Source organism: Rhipicephalus microplus, chromosome 1 (assembly GCF_043290135.1).
Source record: "Rhipicephalus microplus isolate Deutch F79 chromosome 1, USDA_Rmic, whole genome shotgun sequence".
In the NCBI taxonomy this organism is placed as follows: Eukaryota; Metazoa; Arthropoda; class Arachnida; order Ixodida; family Ixodidae; genus Rhipicephalus; species Rhipicephalus microplus.
In genome coordinates, this window is record NC_134700.1 from 134901601 (window position 1) to 134927349 (window position 25749).

At 45.7% G+C, this 25749-nt stretch overlaps 1 protein-coding gene across 1 annotated transcript in view; it reads right to left on the reverse strand.

Moving 5' to 3' along the window:
- Positions 1-4826: 4826 nt before the first annotated feature.
- The window catches only part of LOC119178357 (uncharacterized), a 63337-nt gene continuing 42414 nt past the window's right edge, over positions 4827-25749 (reverse strand). Inside the window, exon 9 of the mRNA XM_075887401.1 lies at positions 4827-4947. Coding sequence (XP_075743516.1) covers positions 4842-4947 — 106 coding nt within the window. The 3' untranslated portion in view covers positions 4827-4841. The remainder of the gene's footprint in view (positions 4948-25749) is intronic.

A 25749-nucleotide genomic window follows, 5' to 3' on the forward strand; every position in this document is an offset into this window, starting at 1 on the left:
ATAGGGTGCTATGCATAATCGCCCGAGCTTCTCGGGCAGACGAGTTCGCTCCGAGCTCGTTCGCGGTGGCCATGGCATAAAAACAGTGCGGAGCGCGGGATAGCACCGTTGATAAAATGGCTACAGGAACGCGCGTGACTTTGGAAACGCGTATGGGACATCTGCGCCAGTTATCAAAGAAACACCACGTGCTATCGCGTCAGCGCCGCCACTCAGTCAACATTTTAACACTGCAGCGACGTCAACGTGATTCTCGCGCCATGTTTTTGCTGCCAACTCAACAAGCACCTCCCACAGGCTTGTTCGTGGGCATTTGTCCTCTTTCGGAAGTTCCTTTGCTTCCCCCTGCAGCATAGAAAGTTTCCACTCTCAAAGGCAGCAAGGGTGCTTATTCAGCACCCTCGTACTGCTCGTTTCGCTTCTATGGCATACTGCAGATAAATATAAGAACAGATGTTCACCAGGGGCACTCGCATCAAGGCGGCAACGCGACTGTGCTTACATGTGTCGTGAGCGCAGTGAAATTGCATGCGAGACATCGCGGCTGCGCGATGATGTCACTTCTACTTCTCCGTGCGTGTGTGCATAGTCTTCGCGATAAAGCTGTATGATTAATTGTGCCATTTGACGTGAGCGCTGCTCCTCGGCAAGATCAAACGTGGTGGGCTTAGCCGATATTCACCGCGGGCGTCTGTAAACCAAACTGATTGACACGTGAGCTCGGATACAAACTCGTTGATTCTGAGAAGGCCCAAGTTCAACTCGGGATTGTGATGGTGCCGGTGTGACTGTCAAGCATTTGATGCGGTGAATGCTAAGCGGTAGTTTCTTTGCATATAAGTCAGTGATCACCACTACTTGTGCAAGGTTGAACTCATAGAGGAGTTTGTGATTACCTAGCTTATTCTAGGTTTTTAGGTTGGTTTTCACTTATGTGCGTGGTCGGCTTCGAAGGGAAGACCACATGATTTCTGTCTTAATTTTGATTGTACTAATTGACTGAGGCCTAATGACCATTACACAAAGCGGCCCGTTATCTGCATCTTTCACGGCAAATGTCGTCAAAAGACGATAGTCTTGGGCTCAGTTCTTGGCCGCGGTGGTTGCATCGCGATCGAGGCGAAATTCAGGAACGTCCACATACATAAACTTGGGCGCTAGGTAAAAACAACCTCCAGGACCTGTCGCTCCAAAGGAACTGTATATCGAACTTAAGCCGGCGTTCTTACTATGGCGTGCCTCACCATCGTATTGTTGTATAGGCTCATGATACCTAATGTTTATCGTAATATGTCGTGTTTCATGTCTCAAAACCACAATATGATTATGCGAGATACTGTTGTGGAGAGCAGCCCCGCCGCGGTGGTCTAGTGGCTAAGGTACTCGGCTGCTAACCCGCAGGTGGCGGGTTCAAATCCCGGCTGCGGCGGCTGCATTTCCGATGGAGGCGGAAATGTTGTAGGCCCGTGTTCTCAGATTTGGGTGCACGTTAAAGAACCCCAGGTGGTCAAAATTTCCGGAGTCCTCCACTACGGCGTCTCTCATAATCATATGGTGGTTTTGGGACGTTAAACCCCATAAAATCAAATCAATTGTGGAGAGCTCAGGGAATTTGGCCGCCGCGCTTGGGATCGAATCGCACCAGCGCACATGGTATTGAGCTCGACCATAAGGTGCTTCGCCTCCAAAAAAAAGAAACATGAAATTCCTTCTGCTTGACGACGAAGCCAACGTAACGAGCGCTTTTCTCGCATATTTTATGACATTGGCCTTATATTCGCCACCACCACCACATATCTCTCATCCGCTCCCTGCTGACCCTGAGCCTTAAACTTCTCAGGAACCGTTGTTTTCCGAACGCATGGCCTACGAAAACTTTGATACCGTTCACACACTTTGCTTGGAGGAAGCTCCCCACCGGTATTAAATTCAATCTTTGAATCTGTTTTCAAATATACTTTTATTTTTCTTAGCTGGCATATTTTAGGCAGTGTTGCTCTTTAAAAATGTTGTGGCCTTCAGGCTTTTGGTTTCAATGGTAGGTGAATAACCAGAATTCATGGTCTTTCATTTGCAATTGGTGGTGCCATCTACATTACAACGTTTAAAAAATACGCTCCCGAAGTATGGAAAGCGAGACTTATGGCGTGGATTGGGGCGATCAATACTACTGTGTGTTCAGCTGGTGCCACAGGGTGCCGCTGTCTGTCCGCTTGTCATTTCCTACTTCGGAACCGTCGTCTCGTGGTTGTTGAGAAGGACTTTTTTTCTGCGTGAAATTTATGCACATCAGATTATTCTAGAAGCAGCGCTGATGCGTAGCATTGGCGACAAGCTCTTTTGTTTTGCGTTATTCAGATTCGAAGCAACGTTCTCAGCAACGACGTAAAAGGACTAAAAAAGACGAACATAGATCATTCAGTGCAACACCTTCAGTACCTCTCGAAATGCAATCTGAGAGGTTTTGTATAACGGCAGCAAGGTATGTGGATGAAACATACACAATGTTTTCGCATTGGGCTTTACTGCATTGTATGCATATAATAAATTGTTTAAATTCATTATTCATACTTCGAAATTTGTAGTATATGTAGCGACATTTCTCAAACATGTAATGGCGGCCACATCCGTAGCAGCGCTAACGACTGCTGTTATATTATCACTAAAAGGTGGTCTTTAAAATTTGTCCTCTACAAATAAACATCAGTCATAAACGCAGATATACAAACAAAGAGAAACGCGAAAATAGCTTGATTGACTGTTTCTGAGTGTGTCACGCAACTTGTCAAGTGCCACCTGATTCCCGACACAAATATTTCAAGTTTCAAATAAGAATGAGTATGAACACTAAGAGATTAGGGGAACTTGTTGATATAACTAAGTATGTAGTTGCGACCGTTGCTTTGCGTATCGAGCATTCAGCACTGCATTTGTAGGCATCGAACACAACTATAAAGATCAATTGTGTGAGTTCCCAGTACTGAACTCAAAAATATTAAAGATAGACTCCCATATTTATGCCTCGACAAGGAACTAACAAACCAAGTCTAAGTGCTACTTCACGATGAAGAAATACGAGGGACCGGGATTGGAGAGAACTGTCGTGATTTCGCCGCAATCACCCGCATTTGCCCACTGCCCTCCCTTGTATGCCGTAGTCTCGTCTCGCTGCATCCAGCTTGCCCAGCTGTGAGCTGTTGTGGAAAAAACCCACAAAGGGAACCTCCCGTGGCTGCGGGTTCTTTATTGGGAGAAACCTGTTACCCGGGAGATTGCGAGTTATTTGGCGCAATATCCCGACACGCGGTGCTTGTCCACGAGCTGTACCAGTATAATAAAAGTTCACTTTTATTCGGCAGTCGGTTGTGTAAACCTTGCGACACAAATTAAAGGCCAGCATAGAGGATATTCACCCTTTCGATTTGGAGTCCATAAAGTATTGGGCGAAAGCTGACTATTACAGGAACTATGGTCACCATGGCTGCAAGTTACAGAGTGGGACGCTTTCTGCGCGGTATAGACAGAGGCTCAAAACTCTGGTTAGGAACGTTCGAGAGTTGCTGATTGGGGAATTCCTAGATCAGGTTCCACTGATGAATTCAATATCAATTTCATCCTAAAGTTTATATGCATCGGAAAACTAAGCTATTCAACAGCGCAAAGTCTCGCGTCATGATTAGCACATCCGTGAGGGCGACATGCATTCAGGTAAATTTGCAATATGAGCATTGAAGATTGCACTTGTGAAGAGACCTAACCTCATTTTTTTAATGCATCCGGGGTTTCGGGTGGGCTGTCATGCAGTTTGTGAGAACGAAGGAAAACATTCCTTCAAGTGCCAATCATTATTCGTCAGACCAGAAATTGTGACAATAGATTTCTTAGTTGTCCCAATATCACTTCCTTAGCATTTCAGTAATCCTATTTCGCATGGTTCAATAGAAATTTAATGAAGATATCACTAAACAGGACGTCTTAATTATATTACGAACAAAATAGCACGATAATTTGCACTGTGCTTCGGTCATAAACCGCAGCGGCTACATGTTTTGACAATAATAAGAACTGCATGTTTAAATACTACAGCGCCAACGGTATTCAATGTCACACTTTTTCAACGGCACAATAGCTAAGTCATGCGCATATTAATACCCACGCACACGATATACATTCTAGTACGTGGCATACATATCCTACCTAAAGTATGCATATACCGTGATTACATGGGTGGAGGCCACAGTAGGTGTAAATACCCGGATACGCATCACATGACGGGCGCGCATAAAAAAAACTACCAGGCCTAAGTGCAGTCTCAGCGAAATCTTGAAGAGCGGCCTTTCAAAGCCTTTTTTTAAGCACCCTTTCGATAAGCGCTACAAGAACAACTGCGCAGGCTACCCCCTACGCCATCAGTCACTACGTAGTAGGCAGGCATTCACTATGCCATCCTTCGTCATTTTTCGCAGAAGCGTGTTATCCGCAACATCCTTGCAAAGAGTTTTGTGCAATTTTTCGATACTGTGGCTGGCCACGATAAAGATTTATACGTGGAGCTTAATATGAGGTTGAAGCATTTCATGAGCTCTTTTTTTACGCAGTTTGAATTGTGTGACGCCTAGTTTTTTCTTTGATGTTTTAAAACGCTTTATTTTATTACCCGTAATAACGCGATTACATCCCTTACAGCAAGCATGTCTGAGACCAGTTCTCACCAGAGTTTCAAGCGCCGGCGTAGTTCAGTGATTGAACAATGGGCTGGCAAGCAGGAAACCTGGGTTTGAACACTATCCTGTTCCTGCTGTTTTCATTTTATTCATTGTTCTCATTTTGCGCGATAGTGGTTATGAACACCGGCGGCAGCAGGAAAGAACCACTTTGCATGCGACGATTCCCAGGAATCGGGGACATCTCAGCGTGGCGCCATCTCTCGGTGACAGGAACACCAGCCTGCCATAAATGAATAGAAAATAAGAGAGAAAAATTGAATCTTTTGAAATAAGCCAGTTATCAAAAAACACTCCCGGATCTGTAAAGCAGACCTACTGAAACAATTGGGTAAAATTGACATGTCACACTACAAAGCGTGTGGCTTCTCTGGACAATTGAACACCGCGGGTAAGAATACATGGGATTCCATTGGTAAATGGGATCCCATGAGCACTCTGGGAAGACACCCAGATTGTTGTGTGACACTGTAACTTTCCCCGAATGTTCACACAAGCTTCCGCTGTATAGAACCAGGGGCTGTTTGTGATAAATGGCTTTTTTCGTGACATATCATTTTGTTCGATTAACTTTATTCACTTATGACTGGCTGCCACTTTTGTCGACGAGATGTGGTGCCACGTGCTGATATGCGCAAATCGGCCTCATGTCTTTATGTCGTCTCATAGGAGCTTCAATATGATACGTGTCAAAAGCAGTTCACAACATCATTGTTCGTGACACCTATTGGCTCGTTATCATGATGTTAATGATACAAATTGCGTGATATATATATATACACAAATATATATATATATATATATATATATATATATATATATATATATATATATATATATATATATATATATATATATATATATATATATATATATATATATATATATATATATATAGCCTCTGCCGCAATACGCGGAACCCCTCTTTCTACGACGAAATCTTGACGGGACCCCGAGTAGTTAAAGGCTTAAAACTTCCTAAAATGCCCACTTACCAGCCTCTTCCCCAATACGCGGTATCCCTCTTTCTACGACGAAATGTTGACAGGTCTCCGAGTAGTTAAAGGCTTAGAACTTCCTAAGAAAGCTCTTTTTTGCCCCACACCGAACTGCCAGTGCCAGGAAGCGCCGTCTGGTCGGGAAGAATGCGTTAGTGAAAGGAAGCATACACAGACCACTGACATCAGAAAGGTGAAGGGGAGAAAGGGGAGAGAGATGAAGGGGGAATTGGAAGGAAGTGTGGAATGGGGCGCCCAAGGGGAGTCCACCTTATATTCTTTTTCTCTTTTTCTTTTCTTCCTTTTTCTCTTTTTTTTTCTTTTTTCTGTCTTTTTCCTCTTTTCTTTCCCTCTGATTTGAGATTGTATAAAGCTGAGCACCAACAAACTGTACCTTTAATCCTGAAGAAGGCCAGACTCTAGGCCGAAACGTCGAAATAAACCACGTTGTGACCACTCACGGAGGATATACTGGTTTAAATATATATATATATATATATATATATATATATATATATATATATATATATATATATATACTGTGTTGAGCGCTTAGGTATACACTTTTTTCCCTTATTCATCAACGAGGGTCTCGTACTGGCAGACTTGGTGTCATTAGGTTGTATACGAGGGACTATTGGTCAGCTGCCCGCTCGTAATAAGTTCACGTGCTACGTGACGCCACACATGCGCATAAAAGGGTGTTTCACACTTCCCACTTGGCTTATAGATGGCGCTGACTGAAACTCCTACTTCTAAATTCACATATAAACAAAAAAAGTGGATGTGGAAAGGCTGCTGTGATAGCTCAGTAGTTAGATCATCATACGCGTTATTCGAAGGTCGAAGGTTGGATTCCTGCTCACGGCTGGTTATTTTTTCACCCAATTCTCTTTCTTATTTACTTTCCATTTGTTCTAATTACTTCCCCTATATATACCTTGGCATTACTGTCTGTTAGATCTGATTATTATTGTGCCAAAACACGGAAAAACGAGCCCTTAGGTATACACTTCTTTCCCTTATATATATATATATATATATATATATATATATATATATATATATATATATATATATATGTGTGTGTGTGTGAAAAAAATTGCATACATAAGGGCTTGTTATTTCGCGTTTGACACACTAATATTAACATCCACCAGACAATAATGCCAAAGAAAGCATAGGGGAAGTTCTTAGACCAAATTGTAATGTAAATGTGAACAAAGAAAAGTGGGTGAAAAGATAACTAGCCGTTATTCGAAGGTCGCAGGTTTGGTTTCTGCGACCTTCGAATTTCACCCACTTTAGCTCTGTAGCTCTTGTTACACTGTAGCTACACCCCATTGTTTTCTTTCGCTTCAGCTTCGGATGTTCCTCATATCATTGTGTCCAACAAAGGAAGCACTAGGCATATCGAAAAGCACCTTTTTTAGGGGCGAAGCTCCTTGTTAAGAAAAAGTTTATTTACAGCATGTACAGAACACAAAGGCTTCATACCATTCCAGTAACAGGGCACATACACTTCGGCACATCTATATTTCACGACTAACATCACTACGTTACAGTGAAGACATTTGCTCTAATATACATGATTATGTTGGCATACATGTACACAAAAATTCAATGTGATATCACGATACAGGGGTATAACGATACAATAAATCCAAATGAAACACAATTTGTAACAAATGAAATCATATATAACAACTCAACGGGCGCTGCTTAGCACCAAGTCGGTCGAAAAATGAGTTGTATCCTTACGTGTTCCACCTTGACGAAAGGGCACGACCAATGCCGCAGAAGCTCTTGCTCCCCGAGGAAGAAAAGCTCTTCGGAGAGGAACGCGAGGATCTCTCGTCTCAATCTCCCCAGTATCGGCCACAAAACACGCCGGCGGCAATTGGCAGCTACGGCCTCACATCGGTTTCTCCAAAGGCTGAACAGCCCCGCAACTATTAAGAGGGCGGAGAAGCGGCTACGCGGAAATCGGCCGTTGGACACGAAAGTTCGCACACCCTGTCCCCGAAAACCAGCAATAACCGCACGCCAAAAAAGGCGGGAAACCACACATTCAAACGTCGCATGTCGATTGGTCTCTACCATGACGCAGTTGGGGCAAGTGGAAGTGCGAACCACCTGCCATCGCTGCAACCGATCTCGCGTGGGGAGCAAGCCCCAGCCCAGCCTCCAGACAAAGTCTCTGAGATGCCCTGGCATTACTGCGGCAGTTATTGGTTTCCAAGCGCGGTTCAATACAGATTGACGATGCTGGGGCACCAAGGGCCGTAGAAGGGCGGCCATTGTGTCCACCACTTTAGAATCGGCCACCTCTATCTCTGGGCACGTAGCTTCCAAACGTCGGTGAAATGCCAGAAGGGCTCGATACAAAGGTGGTAATTCAGTTGATTGGGGACATTTGTTTGTTTGGCTATCCGGCAAGAAGACACGTAGTGATGGCCCCAGATGGTAGCGAGCCAGTGTCTGAGCAGGCATGTCATCATTGCTTAGTATTCGCAATAGAGTGCGGAGGCACAATGTAGAAGCCGCGACGGAAACGTCAGGGAATGCAAAACCACCTTGATCTCGCGGTTGAGCTAACGCTGGACGCGATAACAATTCTGTGCCACCAGACAAAAAAAATGAACTGATGCAGCTTTGCACTTTCCTGCAGACGTGGAGCGGTGGTTTAACAGAATGGCAAAGGTACCAAAATTTTCCTAGGTACACCGGAGTTAAATATCGGCGTTCCAAGAGGGGGAATTCGAAGTGCCTGGCTGCTTTGATATCATTTAGAAGAGTTTGTACAACGGATGACCAGATACTATCCTGTATACCAAATACAGTGAAAGTAACTCCGAATATTGAAATCTCAGGAGACCACTGTAAAGGCGACGTGATGTTGATACGACCGCTGGGGTTGCCAATGAAAAAATACTGGCTTTTAGAAAAAATAACTTTGCACCGGAGATAATACCGAAATCATGGAATGTATCAGGAGCATGCTGCAGCGACTGTTCATTATGTACATATAGAGTGATATCATCTGCATATGCAGCGACCTTTACTTGAGTGTTACCGGGTAGAGGTAAGCCACGAATCTGCGGGTGATGTTCAACGGTCCTTAAGAAGGGCTCTAATGCAAGGATAAATAACACTGGGGAGAGGGGACACCCTTGACGGACCCCACGCGTGACTCTAAATGCGTGACTCTCACGGGAATCTAAGTAAAGGGTACTTTCTAAATTGGTGTACATCGCGTTGATAAGGTCAATGAACTTATCCGGGATACCGTATGCATGTAAAACATTTAGTATGTAGCCATGTTCTATGAAATAAAAAGCTTTCTCTTGATCTAATGAAACCAACAGTCCTTGCGCACATCGGCTAATGGTGTATTGAATGATGTCACGCGTTAACCACGTATGGGTGTGTATTTCTCGGCCCGGAACAGAAGAGACCTGATGGGGAGCGATTAATGTTGCAAGAAATGGACTGATTTGGCGCACCAAAATGTTAGCCAAGAGCTTGTAATCTACATTGAGCAGGGTAATAGGGCGCCAATCTTCTGGTCGCGTGGACATTGGGTCTTTCTTGGGAACTAGTGTTATACGGCCTTTGTGGAAAGAAGTTGGAAATGTAATATCTTGGAAACACTTGCGAATGACGCGTGACATAGTTGGACCAATGATAGGCCAGAACTGTACATAAAACTCTGCAGGGAGTCCATCAGGCCCTGGGGCAGATCCCTTTTTCATTGCGTCTATTGCGCCTTTGATTTCGTCATCAGATGGCTGTGATAGGAGGACGTCATTTGACATGTTGGAATCATGAGGTAAATCTGTTAGCAGAGGATGCGAAGAAATGGATCCTGGGTAACCGACATTAGCACCAGATTTAGCTATAGACTCAAAGTGTTGAGTGAATTCCTGAAAGTCGCGCGTACCCGCAGCAGCTGGGGTGATAGAGTTCAGCGAGTGGGCAGGCGAGCCTGGTGGACAAAGCAGAGCTCTGCGTGCATACCTTAGCACCTCAGGGTGCGCACAGGGTGCACGTCTACAGCGCCAAGCTGCAGCCGAGAGTGAAGAAGCGCGCATAATACGCTGGTACCATTCAACGAGCTCCTCTTGCCATGCCCGCATTACAGTGGAAGGACTGGGATCTCGATTGGCAATGCGTATCTTCTGGATTATCAATGACGCATCTTTCGACATACGGGTGCACAGTCCTCTGCCCGACGCACTGCAATGATGCCGCCACTGTTCTTTGAGGCGATCCCAATCTGCTACATCGGCCCCAATGAGCGATGCGCGTAACGCTCGGGATAATTTCTCTGTAGCCTGAGAGTCCTGGAGGACGCGGCAATCGAGACGCCATGGTCTGTGAACCATTGGCGTCCCCGCTGGCAGGCGGAGAGAGAACATAACCGGCTGATGGTCGCTAATGTATACTGGTGTAGGTGGCAATGACATTACCCTGGTGTCATGAACGTAGGTAATGAGACTGGGGGATGCATACACGCGATCAATTCGGCTGCTCAACGCTGCTCGACGCCAAGTATAGACATAATTACTGCCATGCACACTTTGATGAATGTCACTCAATGCCAATTGCTGCACTAGACGTTCGAGTTCTCTGGCATTCCAGTTTGACCGGCCGCGACCCGGACCTCGAACGTCTGCGTGTGAGTCTAAGACACAATTGAAATCCCCTAAAAGTACCACATGTCGGGAATTTAAAAGAAACGCATCAAGAGATTGAAAGAACGTGTTTGAGTTCTCGCGTGCCGCTGGGGCATACACGGCAACAAATCTTATTCTTAACGAAAAAAAGGTGCAGTCGAACGCCAGCACGCGTCCGAAGGCATCGAAGGAAACATGGTGGTCACGTAAAAGACCTCGGTTAAAAATAACGACTCCGACGCCAGTCGAATGCGTGCTGGCGTACGAAAAGCAACAATCAAAATTGAACGCGCGCTTGAAAGCGAGTACATCAGAAAGCTTGAAAAAATTTGTTTCTTGCAGGAACAGCAAATCACAGTGCACTGAACGTGCAAAAGCCAATACCTCAGCCTGTTTTTGTGGATTTCGGAAACCTTGAACGTTAAAAGTAATAACTTTTAGAGTAAGAGCCATGGGGAAAATGAAAACATAGTATAGAATCACGAAAATGCAGGGGTACCTTTATCAGGTGCGGGAGCCAATGCCCCGCAAGTGGCTGAGTCATTTTTTCCGGCCAGGCGATCCACCGGAGGCTCGGGGCCTACGGGATCGCGTCGAAGTCCGCAGGGGACTTCTGTCTCTGGTGGGGGCTTCTAAGTCACGAGTAGTCATCCGGTGGCGTTTGGTGTCCGGGTTTTTGAGCGAGGATGGTACAAAGACGTCTCCACTGTCCTGGCTTAAGTCACTGGGGCTGGTGTCTTCGTCAATTTGTAGGGGCGCCTCACTCGCGGTGCTGTTGGAGTCCTCGTTAATGCAGGCGTCGTCGTCTTGAGATGTAGACTCCTCGATGACACCTGAACTTGTTGTCGACAGAGCAGCAACGCGAGGAGCCTCAGATGCAATATTCCCATCCGAGACGCCGTCCTCACGAGGTGCTTCGTCTGACGAAGGCTTGGCCTGCGATTCCTCAGAAATGGCCACGGGACGCGGGGAACTTAAGTTTTCAGTACCTGGAGGGAGTACCAGGCCCGGAATCGTTGGGGACGCAGTGGGCGTCTGGTGCAGCGTCGCGATTGGCACACCTTGGTCGTGGTCGGTTACCACGGCTCGCGTTGACGATTCGTCGCACTTGTTCTTAGATGGCGTTCATGGTTGAAGTGGAGGGAAATCCTTGGATGCCGCCTCGGAATACGATGGCCTGATGGTGCAGGCCACGGTGGCATGTGGGTCCCCACAACGGCGACACGGCAGCGAGCAGCCTTTCCCGTCGTGGCCATAAACGCCACACCTTCCACAAAACGGAGCTGTGCAGTTCATGCGGAAGTGCCCACTGTCTCCACATCGACGGCACACTCGCTGGATGCCTTTATAGTCACAGGTTACTCGATGGCCCGTGACCTTGAGGTAGTTGGGCACCGGTGACGAAGCCTTCATTTCCATGCGGACGTATCGCGTCCCAGTGGTCACGGTTGGGCGCGATCACATGAGTCCTCTGGTGATGTGCAGCACCTTCCCGTAGGGAGAGAGTGCTTGTGCGAGGACTTCGCTGGGTACGCGGCACGGCAGGAACAGGACGGTCACTTGGGTCACTTGGGGTCCCAGGGGTACGATGGCGACGCGCTCTCCTCGGATGATAAGGTGCGACGCGTCTACGATTTGGGCCAGTGCGGCCTCACTGTTTACGGTAACTTGGTAGTTCCGGCCTCCAAAGTGCTGAACGCAGTATACTTCTTCGATTCCTACTATTGAAGACGTCGCGTCAACGACGTCTTCGGGACTAGTCCCCTCGGGGACGACTACGTCGAAGGCTAGCGCCTTCTTCGGGGGCTGGCTTGCCATGACGGGCGTCCGCCAGCCCAGGGACGCCGTGAGACGCTAACGACGACGTGAGACGCTAAGACGCTCCTTATGGCGTGGCTTCGGCGTCCATCGTAGTGCGTAACCACCAGTGGCACATACCCGAAATAGCGGTCCTTACGATTTTGACCTCCAAGGTGGTTCCGGTGAGAGATTTATTCTGTTCGTTGTTGAACAATAAAAGATAGTGCTCAATGCACGTGTTAATGGCTGCTAAGGGGGAATGAGAGACAGGAGCATTCGGCCTTTAGGTAACGCGCACGCTGCGATCCCCATTAGCAGCTATTGGCATGTACATTGAGCACGATCTGACAAGAAAGGGTTGCTACGTTATACTCGCTGGGTGTAACCTCCTTGGTTTTAGAAAGGTTTAGCGAGCGTTGGGCCGCATAGCCATGAATACAGTGAACTAGTATATACCATGAACTCGAGGTGGCTAAAGGTGGGAAGTAAACCCGAAGCGCAAGCCGTAAGAAAGTGTGCATGTGCCACCTCCCGTTTAGTCCTTGAAATGTCCGCTGGATGGACGTGCTTCTATATGGAGGATATATGATGAAAAGATGCGAGATGGTGGTACTTGGAGTGCTGAATAGATGGACGAACGGACACAAAGACAGATGCATGGATGGACGCATGAACGGACGCAGGCGTGGATGCATTGACGAACGCAGGGACGGACGCACGAACAGACGCACGCACGGATGGGTGGATGGACGCATGGACGGTTACACAGACGTACGCAGGAACGGACGGAAGCAAAAACGAATGCACGGACGAATGCTTCGCCCCACTCCCCATCATTCACTCCGTGGATATGCTGCATTTTTTTTCAAAGCGAAGCATATCTTGACGAATTTCGGCGACATTGAGCGTATCTATCTATCTATCTATCTATCTATCTATCTATCTATCTATCTATCTATCTATCTATCTATCTATCTATCTATCTATCTATCTATCTATCTATCTATCTATCTATCTATCTATCTATTTATCTATCTATCTATCTATCTATCTATCTGTGTGTCTGTCTGTCTAGCCGCCTACGACTTTTAGCTCTCCTGGGCGTTTGGATAATGGTATCGATATCAAACTTGGTGTAATGTAACATGACTGTATCACTAACATAACTGACTAGTCATACCATGAAAATCGTGGCACGTATGTCATAAAGGTCACGATTTATATGTCATGGATTTGCTGCTCTTGCAGTAGTTTCATTCACATGATATGTTTCAAAACTGGTATGGTATGTCATGACTGCGTGGCGAACACAAGCGACAGACCCTAACATCAAAATCATGACATGTGTGTCATGTAACAAATGACTACATGCCACGCTCATGATGTGCTCGCGGCCATTTCGCTAGCTTTGCATATACCAAATTTGGTATTACGGGACGTGAGTGGATGACGAAGGTATGTTACTGGTGCAAACATGATAACCATGAAATGCGTGTCATGTAACAACTTGACTACATGCCATACTGATGATGCACTCGCGGTCGTTTTGCTAGCTTCTCATGAACAAAATTCGGTATTACCTACGTGAAAGGATGACGAAAGTATGTGACTGGTGCAAACATGATAATCATGAGATGCACGTCATGTAAAAACATGGCTACGTGCTACGATCATAATGCCCTCGCGGCCGTTTCGATAGCTTCACATGTACCAAATTCACTATTACGTGACGCGAACGGACGACATAGGTTAATGACACATCCAAACATGATGATCATGGCATGCGTGCCAACATGACTACGTCCCGCACTTATGATGCGCTCTCGGCCATTTCGCTACCTTTACATATGCCGAAATTTCGTATTACGTCACGTAAATGGATGACAAAGCTATGTGACTGGTGCAAACATGATAATCATGAGACGCGTGTCATGTAAGAACAATAATACACGCCACACTCAAGGCGCCAACACCCTTCAACGTGAGACGGCACGCATGTGCACCGGCGTTTGTTTTATCGCGTCACGCCAGCGATGCGATTCCAGGCGCCGATATCCCCTCAGTAGAGATCAGTGGATCTGCCCACTGACCTTCATTGTGGATCTGTATACAAATTCCAAATCCGGACGGAGGCGGTCTGTCGGTGACGTCAAAAAATGGGCGGTACGCAGCGGTCGCGAGGACGAAGGGAAGTGAACAGCCAATAAGCGAAATGAAGCCTCGCGTCATCATTTTGACGTGGACTTGGGGACCGTATAGCAAAGTGAAAAGTGTTTGTAACGTGTTGAAAAATGTTTAACTACTATTGATCATTATCAAATTGTGTTGACACAAGTTTTCAAACGTTTATTAAGGAATACGGCACAATATAAACGTATTTTTCTTGTTACTGTTATGAAATAAAGCTAAATTTAGCGGGACGGTACGTGGTGGCGCTAAATACAACCCCGTTTCAAGCAGTTACTGTTTTCATATCTCCCCCACTATACAAACCTAAACGGCGCAACTTTCGAAGTTGTTGGCTCAGTCGAGCGCAATCGTGGCGGAGGTCAACTGTACCAGTAGTCAACAGCAGCAGTGGCTCATCGGCGTTATCCGAGGCTCAGCGCGCGCTGGTGCTCGCCTTTATGGACGAACATCCCCAGCTCGTGGCGAATGCCATCGAGCTGCGGCACGGCGTCACTATCACCGACCGGTGGCAAGAGCTCAGCGACGCGCTGAACCATGAAGTGCCTGCGCAGGAATGGCAGGCTTGGTGGCGCAGGCCGGTGCACGAGGCCCGCCGTTACACCGCCGCCATCAGAGACGCACAAACGTGAGTTACCGTCGAATGGCACGGGCAATTTGTTCTGTGACATTAGTGTATATTTCCAGGGGCACTGTAGGGGGTTGGCTGCCTGGCTTCCGCGGCCGAGTTCTACAGTTGACTGGAATGACACGCTTCAGTGGCGTTTTTTGTCTCACCTATCAACAGGTAAGCACCGTGCCACCGCAGTATCACGGGTTCCTGAGCGGTACCATGACAGAGTTTGATATCTGAAGGGGTGCCTTTAGCGGAACCTTGTTAAACGGGAATAAAGCGCACGAGAAAGTAATCAAAAGTGGGTAGGTTTAACTAAAATCTCAGTTTACAGCCCTTGCAGTACAAGGGGTATTAATTTATCATAAAACACGCAATGACTGCGGGCAAGTGCATGCACTAAAATGGTAATACATGACATCAATGACCACTGAATAGCTGCAGAACATTTTCGCAGATGTTTAGTACTTAAGGTTGCAAAATAGCCAGAGTAACGAATACCCACTTTCTGAAAGATCATGCTTACTACACTTTCCAGCAGGCGAATCTTCCCACTGCTGCAGTGGAAATGGATGTGGAGGCCACTGAAGCGGCTGTAGGTGGCAGTGACACAGTAACAGGCAAGCATCTGAGAACTTAGTGCTTTATTGAGTGCAGGACTGGAACCTTGAGCAGGGCGACAAGGTGCTCAAGGTGAGTAGACCCTTTGTTTACATTTTACATAAGGGGCATAAGCATTCTCCATGTTCTATTATGATGACTGAAACCAACTTGGGTTGTAAACAAGATCCATGCATTGTATTGAGGGCATGGTATCGGGTATCTGCAATGATAAACTGCCGGGCAAAAGGTTGGTTAGCCCTGGGGCTCTTTCATGGTGAGAGATGCATTTGAGGACATTAATAAACAGCAGTTTCAACAAATGTTTGTAGGTCCGCACGAGGAGGGCATAGCTTGTACACAAAGCTTCCCACTTTCAAAGGATGCCATCAGGCCAGTTGATCTTCAACTGAGGGGAAGTTGTTGTGTCCGTTGCAATTCTTGGCAGCAGGAGCAGCTTCCAGCCACGAGATGGTTAAGGGTTTACAGGCTGCTCACTTAAACATTTACACCATGACGATTCATCGCAGGTGCTGTGGGAGATGAAAAATCAACCAACCGCATCGCTTCTGCAGCACGGCGTGTGGCAGCGGCACAGGAGAAGGCGGCAGCGGTGCAGGAGGGCACTGGCCATGGCTGAGGGCTTTCTGCGAGAAAGGGATACGTAGTTTAGTTTAATTTTTCGTCATGTGTTCAATGTTTTTTCTTGTCATCATTCATTATAGATTTGTCGGTTTCAATGTGTTTAGGTGCTGCTGTTCATGTTCAATTTTATACGCTTCGGGAGACATACACATAGTTTAGTTTGTTTTTCGCCATGTTTTAAACTTTTTATCATTCATAATTGGTTTAGTGTTTTTTATATGTTTACGTGTTGCTGTTCATGTTCTATTTTATTCGTTTTTTGTTTGCATTTAGTACATATTACTAGATTTAGGTTAGCATTTACTTTGTATAAGGAGTGCAGCATTTTTTATGTTCGATATATGCATTTCTTAATGTATGTTCGAGCTGTTCTAGTGGCAGTGTTTTTTACCCACATTTCAAAGGTGTCTAGTCATTCACACGGAGACCACGAGTGTATAGTTGACATTTTCTGTTAATGTTTCTTTGATATTTGTATTGTCCCACCGTGTTTTCTAGCTCACTGTGATTTTTATTGAGCATTACCACATAGTGTAGTAATGTGATATCTTTTTGCATCACACTGTTTTGCAGTTCACTGTGATATTTTCATTTCAGCACAATGAGGCTAAGATGCAACAACTACAATCCGAATCTTGTTTGGGAGCGCTAAGCTAGTAAGTGGTCATCTTGCACAGTTTCACAAAGGAAAATGGGCATCACAGCAACATGCCAGCGATTGATTTCATCTAGTTTTCATTGTAAACGACTCTTTGCGGGAATAAATTTCGAACATGGTATGGTTTGGGAGCCGCGAGATAACTGAGCGAATTATTCATGCTGTATGTTATCAAAACAACTCGCCTGTTGTTTGCCATATTGATTTGCATGTTTTTTAGCATTGCAGCATGACTGCAGTCGTGAATTCAAATTAAATGTTATTTTAACATTCACACAATGTTTAGGACAATGAGCAAAAAAACAGCACAACTTGACGAGAACAATTGCTCGTCAAGCCTGGCGTGCACAATTGAATGCTTGTAGTCAGTCATTATGAGAAGATATGGACTTATGTATCATGTGTTCATACAACATGTTACTAACAGAATCTCGATTTTTATGCGTTCTGGTGAAAAGAATTTTGAGACGTTGCTGCATTGTTCGCACAATTTTGTGATAGCAACATTCAGCACAGAGTGCCGCTCATATATGCTTGCTCCAATCTAGTCTGTTGTGACTGTGATCGCTAATATGGAAAAGGGTGTTTCTGTTGCATATTTCATGTGCCATTTAAAGAAAATGCAGCATTTTGACATTGCCATTTTGCTTCATATTGAAGCACAAGTAAGTACTTTGTGTATTCAAATGTGGCAAACACAGCCCTTTCATGTCTAGATGCACTAGAATCAGTGTAAATAAATTATGTGTGGGATATGAAAACATGAAAACTCACCGTTCCTGTGTACTTCAAAAAAGGTACAAGACAGCACTGCTGCCGTCTCTGAGCAGCACGTTGCGTGGTGTGAGCATATGGCTCCCCCTTGGCTCTCCATCGTCATCCTCAGCTGGTGGCATGTCCACGACATACTCATCCAAGGTCCAGTCGCCTGCATGCAACGCAATGTTGTGGAGAGCAAAGCAAGCATAGATGATTTGCGCTGCCCGATCGGGGTTGTAGAGCATCGTTCGAAAGTGCTGCAAGCAGCGGAACTTGCTTTTCAACACGGCGATACACCTTTACACAACATTGTGCATGGATGCGTGCTCCTTGTTGTATCGGCCTTCGGAAGTGTTGCACGGTTGACTGCCAAGGACTGGAATTAGGAGCCATGGCTTGAGGGGATAGCCTGCGTCTCCTGCAATGTAAGCATAAAAGCTGAGTGCTCTGCCCAGATAGTACACATTAATACTTACCAAGCAGATATTCGCAAGGCTGTAGATGTGCAGCTAGGCGTGCACGCAGTGGGTTGTGTTCCCACACCCAGGAGTCGTGGCACGAATCTGGGAATCATGGGTCTATGACAATTATGCGCAGCCACGCTTTGCACATCTGCGATGAGGAGCGATATAAAATAGTACTGCATTTATACTCAGAATAAATCCCTTTTTTCTACGCATATGCAGGAAACAATGCGTACTAGTACAGTCATTGGTACAAGGAGCTTCACTTAGAAGGAAACACAGGGTGTAGCACACTGAGGAGGGGGGAGTGTGGGGGCAACGACCCCACCTCTGCTGTACACATGGCTACGACTTCCACTGAATGATCGATAAGTGAAAAGCTACGCGTTGCTCTTGGGAAAGAACACTCGTAAATACCAAAGCCAGCTCGTCCAATTGTGATTGTAAGTAGTTTCGTGTTGGAAATACTTCCCTGTCGTGTATATACTTCTGCTACGTCTGCTGCCCATATTACCGATTACCTCTAAAATGCACAATTCAATTGCGTATGCATGCCAGTGCAAAAACGGCAACTGGCTCACGCACAAAACACTTGCCACTTATTATTACCGAGGCCTTGCGAGCCACCATCTAGCTCGCACCCAATTTCCTGCAGGTTCTTTTTCATTCGTTGCATTATTACTTTTTCCAGCTTTGGCGTCACAACTGAACAATTGCTCCGAAGGGCGAGTAATAAACGATCCTAACAGTACTTACGATCATGACGTTCAGCACATAATAGCCCCTTCTGGACATGAAGCTCGCCGTGTCGGCCAGTCTGAATCCCTCTGGCTTGCGAATGGTGACCAACGTGCCATCGGCACACGCCAGCACCCCTGGGATGCAACCGCGTAGCACAAATTCCACCTTTGCCTCATCCTTAGCAGCTGTTGTCAGTAGGAAGTCCGCCACCCTTTTTCTAGCAGCCACGGTAATGATCGCCTCCGTCACCTCGTCGATGGTGTTGCTCACCGCCGGCTGAGACATGCCGATGTGTTCCTCGCGACCAATGCTCTTCGGGAAGCTACCGGTGGCGAAAAATCGCAGCGCGCACAACACCTTTCTCTCTGTGGAAAGGCCACTGGCTCGCTGGCATTCGATGATAGGGTCAAGTTCGTCGCACAAGCTACGCACTGTTCGTTTGGACAGACGAAAACATTGCCGGAACTCTTCTTCGCTGAACTCTTCAAATGCATCTTTTACCTCGCGCCGTCGCCTCTGCTCGGTTAAAGCTACCGCACAGGCAAGACGAACTACCGTGTCAGTGGGAAACGCCATGTTGTCTAAGTGCCCCGGTGCCGAAAAGTTGCGCATTTTTTCCATTTCAATCCAATCCAGGCCACCTTGCAGCCATTTCAATCCATCCGGTTGCTTTCGGACAGTCTCTCCGACCGTTCCATCGCCTTTCTCCGAAAACCGAAAAAAAAAGTCACGTGACACCCCAGTTCACGTCACTCATAACGTCACAGCATTCGTCACAGCTTGTATGGGCCAATCGCGTGCGACTCAATGGAAGAGACCGCCTTTGTCCGAATTTGGAACTTTTACATAATTGCGCCACTGCATGCCTTATACTCGAAGGCACGTGCCGCGCTGCATTGCTTTGACGCATGCGCGTTTGAGCGCACACAGCGTCCCTCCGTCACGAAGAGAGGCAGACGCTTTGCTGTCTAAATAACGTCGTCGGCGCGAAATGCAGCATGTCGCATTTCGCGCCGGTTGCCGCTGTACAGTGCCGACGGACGCTGCTCTCGCCGGTCGCGTCTGGTGTCACATTATAGAGTGTTCGCGTTTTGCTAGCGTGACGTCACTGCGCCCAGCTTGCGCGTGTGTCAACGTTGCATCGAAGTATATTGGGCCCTTCATGACACGCTTGCTGCTGTTGCACTAGCTCCACATGTGCCAAATTTGGTACGACGGGAAGTGAATAGATGACGAAGATAAATGACACGTCCAAACCTGATAATCATAATATGCGTTTTATGTAAAACATGACTACAAGCTACGTTCGTCGCATTCTCGCGGCCTCTCAGCACAGAAGCTGCCTGGAGGACGGCAATTACCAGCTCGGACCGAGAGGTCCAAATCCGGGCTGTCCAGAGGGCCCGCAATTCGGCGGAGGGGCTCGCTCTTCCTGTCCCCACGTGGGTGCGGCCCGCAGCCGACCCTCCCTCTTGAGGGGAATCGGCTCCTCAGGACAATTAGTAAATAAAGTTCATTGACTGACTGACTGTCTCGCGGCCGTTTTGCTTGTTCCCCATATACCAAATTCGGTATTACGTAACGTGAATGAGCAGTGAATGCAAAAGACACGTCCAAGTATGATAATCATACTTGGACGTGTCTCATCATATAGTTTTCATGAAAACATGACTACATGCTACGCTCATGGCATGCTCGCAGCCGTTTCGCTTGCTCATTATGTGCCAAAGTTGGTATGAGGTGACGTTAATAGATGTAAAGGTAATATAAACGCCCAAATATAATAATCGTAACATGGAAGCGATGTACGGCATAATTTACCTGCACCTCTTCACATTGTGCTGAATTTAAAGTGCCCTATCACCCTTCCTCATTCGTGCTACGCATATCATTGATTCCCACTGTTCGTGGATCTGCCAATTTTGTTGTTATTTCATAGAATGAATCTCCTTTTGGCAGACTTCATGTCTTTATGTTGTAAGGGAGGAATCACCAGCCAGCCTAATCCTCATAAAAAGGTCATGTGCTACGTGACGCGTGCAGACGGAAACAAAGTGTTCCACACTGGCCATCATAGTTACAAGCTGCACTCTTTTTCACTCCGAGATTTAAATGCTCCGATATACCCGATGATGTGTTCAGGAGGATGAATGCTGGCGTAGTCCAAATGGTAGAGCGTCGGGCGCGGTATTAGAAGAGTATTTTTTACCACGTTAACTTTTTTTCTGTTTTTATAACTTTTAGTACAGATAGCATTTTCTACATCTTCGTTCGTTTGACTGTTCGTAAGTTCACTCTAATACTATAGTCTACCTTTCGCTCAGCACTCGTTAGCTAAACAAAGTTTGCGTTTTATCTGCCCTAAAATATCCGACGGCCGTGGTTTCGTAGAAACTGTGCGCCGGAATATGATAGAAGCGCATGCCGGTGAGAGATGTCGGAGTAATACTTATGGGTAAGTTCATTTCAACACGGCACTAACAAAAAAAAAACCTAACTGACATCACGTTCACAACAAAAAAAAAATGGCCTTGTATCTGCATGTTTCACTGCAAAGGTCGTCAAAAGACAATAGTCTTGCGTGTGGAGAGAGTGAAGAAAACGTTTATTTGATGTTCTGCATGAGAAAATCGGTAAATTGTATTCTGGAGGAGGGGCGTTAGAGATCCGTGCAGCGTTAGAGATTCGGCGCTTCGTTAGAGATCAGTGCGGCGAAGGCGAACGAGCGTATCGAGGCACGTTAGAGACGAGCGCTATCTTACACTTGTCTTCAAAAACGAATCGCGTTGCATTGTCAGCACAGTGTGATAAATGCTCTGGTCCTCAGATTTACTTATGTATGCCTTCTCTACTATGAAGACACACATGAAATATTGACATGTTGTTGGTGCCTAAGATATGCGCAATAATTGCTTTTTAATTGAGAATCGCTAAAGTACGAACACTGAAACTTGAGCAATATTGGTGGGCGCTGCCGATGGGGTTGGCCGTTTGGTGTATCGTTACGGCGGACAAACAGACAATTGTACAGACAGACCGATAGACAGACAGACCAAAATTTTCAGATCGAAGTACCCCACGAAAGACTATCATCTTAAACAAGACGGTGTGCTCAGCAGAGATCATCTAGAGGGGTTCTCACAAGTCCTTGTGATTGAATGATTCCACATTATACTGATAACAGTATAACCAGTATAACATCATACCGATAACATGCACCACCCTTCGAGTGTAGGAGATGGGCCGGCTGATTTTATCTTTGTATCAGCCATGCCCATCGCCCCCACACGCACGCTTTTACCCGCCGGTAGAACATACGATGCGTGGAGGGGATGTTACTGATTTGTACTTTACGCGGTGCATGACGGTATCCAGAGGCGCATCAGCTAAAGGGGCGGGCCCGGGCAGCCCCAAAGTTCATCCAGTCTGTCACAATCCTAACCAACAGTCTTTCTTACTGCAAGGGGAAGACTTTTTCTTCGAACAGTTACACTTCATCCTCCGCGCCTCCACCAGCCCGAAATAAAATCCTGGCTACATGCCTAGACATTCACACAATTCCTGTTAAAGATATATTAGACCAGTAACATCTCAATTTTGAAAATCGTTATTGGTGTTTCAAATACGTAAATGACAATTATTGCACTGAAATACCCAGCTGCACACGCACTGAAATACGCAGCTTAAGTGGACGGGACAGCACTCTAGTGTAGCTCAAGTTGTAGACCATCGGGTGGGTTCGGGTACCAGCAATTGAGTGGGTGTGCTTTCGCCCACTTCATTCATTTCACTTTCTGTCATATTTATCGTGCTTAATATACACTATTCTTTCATTGGCCTAATTGCTTACATGGCTAATTAAGCTCCGCCTGATGAACGCCTCCCTTCACGTTCATTCGTTGTCTAGGCTGTTCGTACGTATCAAGGGCCCTGGTGCGCCAGCTCAAACAAAGGTGAATCAAGAATAAGTGTTACACACACCATGTAGAGTTTGCAAGAACAGTTTCATTAAGATTTTAGGGAGAAACTATATCGACAGACAATGCAGCCACCACTGAAGCAAGAAGCCCGCAACTTTCAAATATCGCGCCTAATAAATGGGAAAGAATACTAAAAATAGTCAGCGCAGAGTTTTCAAAAATACCCTAGTGGTACAGCTGTAGTTTAAAGCAAGAAGCATGATTTCGAAGTTGGAAGGCTGCAGAAAATTGGAAGAACCTCTTGCTCGCAATATTTCTTTACTATACTTCTACGGCAGCCCCATGTTGCAATAACGCACTATCATATTCAGACAAAAAAAAAATAAACGAATATGCAGCCTTTTTCAGCAAAACCTCCAAAGCTACGCAAAACTTTGACGTGCCATGGATCTAAGTGCGTTCATCTGGTTTAATGAAAAAGTGCTAATTGCTTTTTGCAAATGAAGGTCGAGAGGACGACTTACTGGTTCGAGTTTGATTAATAATACTTCGAAGAAACCAAAAAGACTTACATATGTATTTCACCAGCTGCTATTTTCTAAAGCCGAAATTGCTTTCTAACTTCCGATGAAGTGCTTTATGCGGAAACTAGGCGTGGCTAATTTATTTCGCGAAGACTGCTCGAAGTGTTCAGCGTGCTTTGATGTGGAAGGCTAAGACTTTGGATGTAGTGTATTCACTTATACCCACGCTGAACGCAATGAGAGCTTTTCACTTTGATGAACTTTCGTAATCAAAAACTTTGCTACGCGATGTGACGACAGCGGCAACACCGCTGAGGATAGCTCAGCGAGATTCATGTAATATTCATATGAATAATAATATAACAGGTTCCCCTTTGCTTGGAATAACCCCTCGAGCGACAAGGTATTTTACCGCTCGTGATTACGCAGTTACACCATCTGAAACAAACGCGAGCTTTACCAAAACAGCGCACATTGACACTGAATGAACTTGCAAAACAATTATTATTCTTAATTTTCTGACAGCGAGATTAGAAGAGTGCATTTCTGATGGCAAAGCCAGATGTGGTATCCAAGGCAGCAAAAAAGTACATGACTCGTTAGGAGGAGCACAAGACAATATTTTTAACTGGGATTTTACTTGCTAAAACGAAAACACGGGAGTGATTTTAAGTTGATGGTTCCCGACATTTCGACCACCTTGGATTCTTCTAGCGTACCTATGTCAAAGAGCGTGGACTCCACAACGTTACCTCTATGAAGGTGCGGAATTCGCTGCCTGTATTCGATCCCACGACTTCCGGGTCAGGGATCAAGTGCCACTGCTACAAGAGCAGCGCCTAGGATTTACGGTGGAGCAGAGTATCACCACGGATACTTTCAATGGTTTCACCCACCTTTGGACGCTTGGCGCTTTCCCACAACGGCGCTCGTGTCGCTAGAGGCGTCCTACGTGCAAGCTAGTGCGTCAGCACGGTGGAGTGTGTGCAAGGCGTTCATTCAGTACCGTTGCACGACTGTTTCGTTGAATGAGGGTACAGATAAATAATTTACGAAACACTTCAATAACGACAACGCTACACGCCGTACACGACAATAATGTTTCAAATGGTTTGTGGTTTTTACTAGGTGCTTCGAAAAATGAATCCGAGAGGCGTCAAGTAAAGGACACTGGTAATTTTCCGCTGTTTTAAGCTATACCTTCACTGTAGAAGAATACATCTTACTATAATTCGAGACATCATTTATGGTGCTAACTGTAGCGTTTAAAGTAGTTTGTTTTAATTACAAGAGACGCGTGGTTCGTTGATATAGAAAAGCGAAGATTTTATATCTTCTTTCCTATATCTTATATCCTCAAAGAAGTGGCCCCTCATAACTTTGAAGTGATGAAATTTCAGAACAAGTGAAAATTTTATTGCTGCAGGAAACAGATGAGCACTCCCGCTGGCTTATTACCGACGCCACTGTGGTCTTGTTTCATATAAAGCCTAAATAGATTACAACGCCCCATGCATAGTATGTTATACGCGGCCGCGCTCGTGATGAATTTGACTGGTGCAGTGATGAAAGGGCCCGTCCTAACCATCGCACGAAAAACTCATGTTAGAACATGAGGTATTCCGGGACGAGGTGCGCAAGTTTAAACAATTTGCGACCGAAAATTTTAGATTGAGGTACAATATGGAAGATGCGATGGTTTGTCAGTGAAGTATCTCTATAGTGGTTCGCATGGAACAATTGGTCGTGCCCTTGAAATGGTCGCCAATTCACCCTTAAACGTGACCCTGAATTAACCATATACTAATTTATCTAGGATGGTTTCTTGAAGTGGTGTGCTTCTTTCACTTTATCCCACACGATACGGGTCATGCCATTCACGTACGATATACCGAAATTCTGCAGATTCCACTTACTTTAAGAATAGATATTATGCGAAGCAAACAGACGAAATATGGTTGTGTTGTAATATTTTTGTTTGAGCGAAACGTGTCACAATTACTCTTAATTTATGTATATATGTTTTATACACAGATATTTGATAAAAATTCACAAGTTTACTGTTACGTAACAATACCAAGATTGGTATGGGTATCAGAAACATCATAAGCGGTAAGTTGACACGTAGAATTTCCTCAGAAAAGATGGCAACTCTTGAAACAACTAGAGAAATGAGCTTCAGTGGACCACACTTCGCTTCAGTTATGGTTTACTGACGTGACGATTGTTTGTAATAGTACGAATGTACTGTTTATAATATTAGATAGGCAGTACTGCAACCACAATTGATTTTCCACTAACATTACGGTCTACTTAAGAAGCAGTTCCAAGACCGAGTGTGCCTCTGTATTGTACTTATTGAATGTCACGCAGAAGGCTCGGGCTTGGTTCCTGCTGGGACCTAATTCATGTGATCATTGGTTCAACGTGCCGGTGC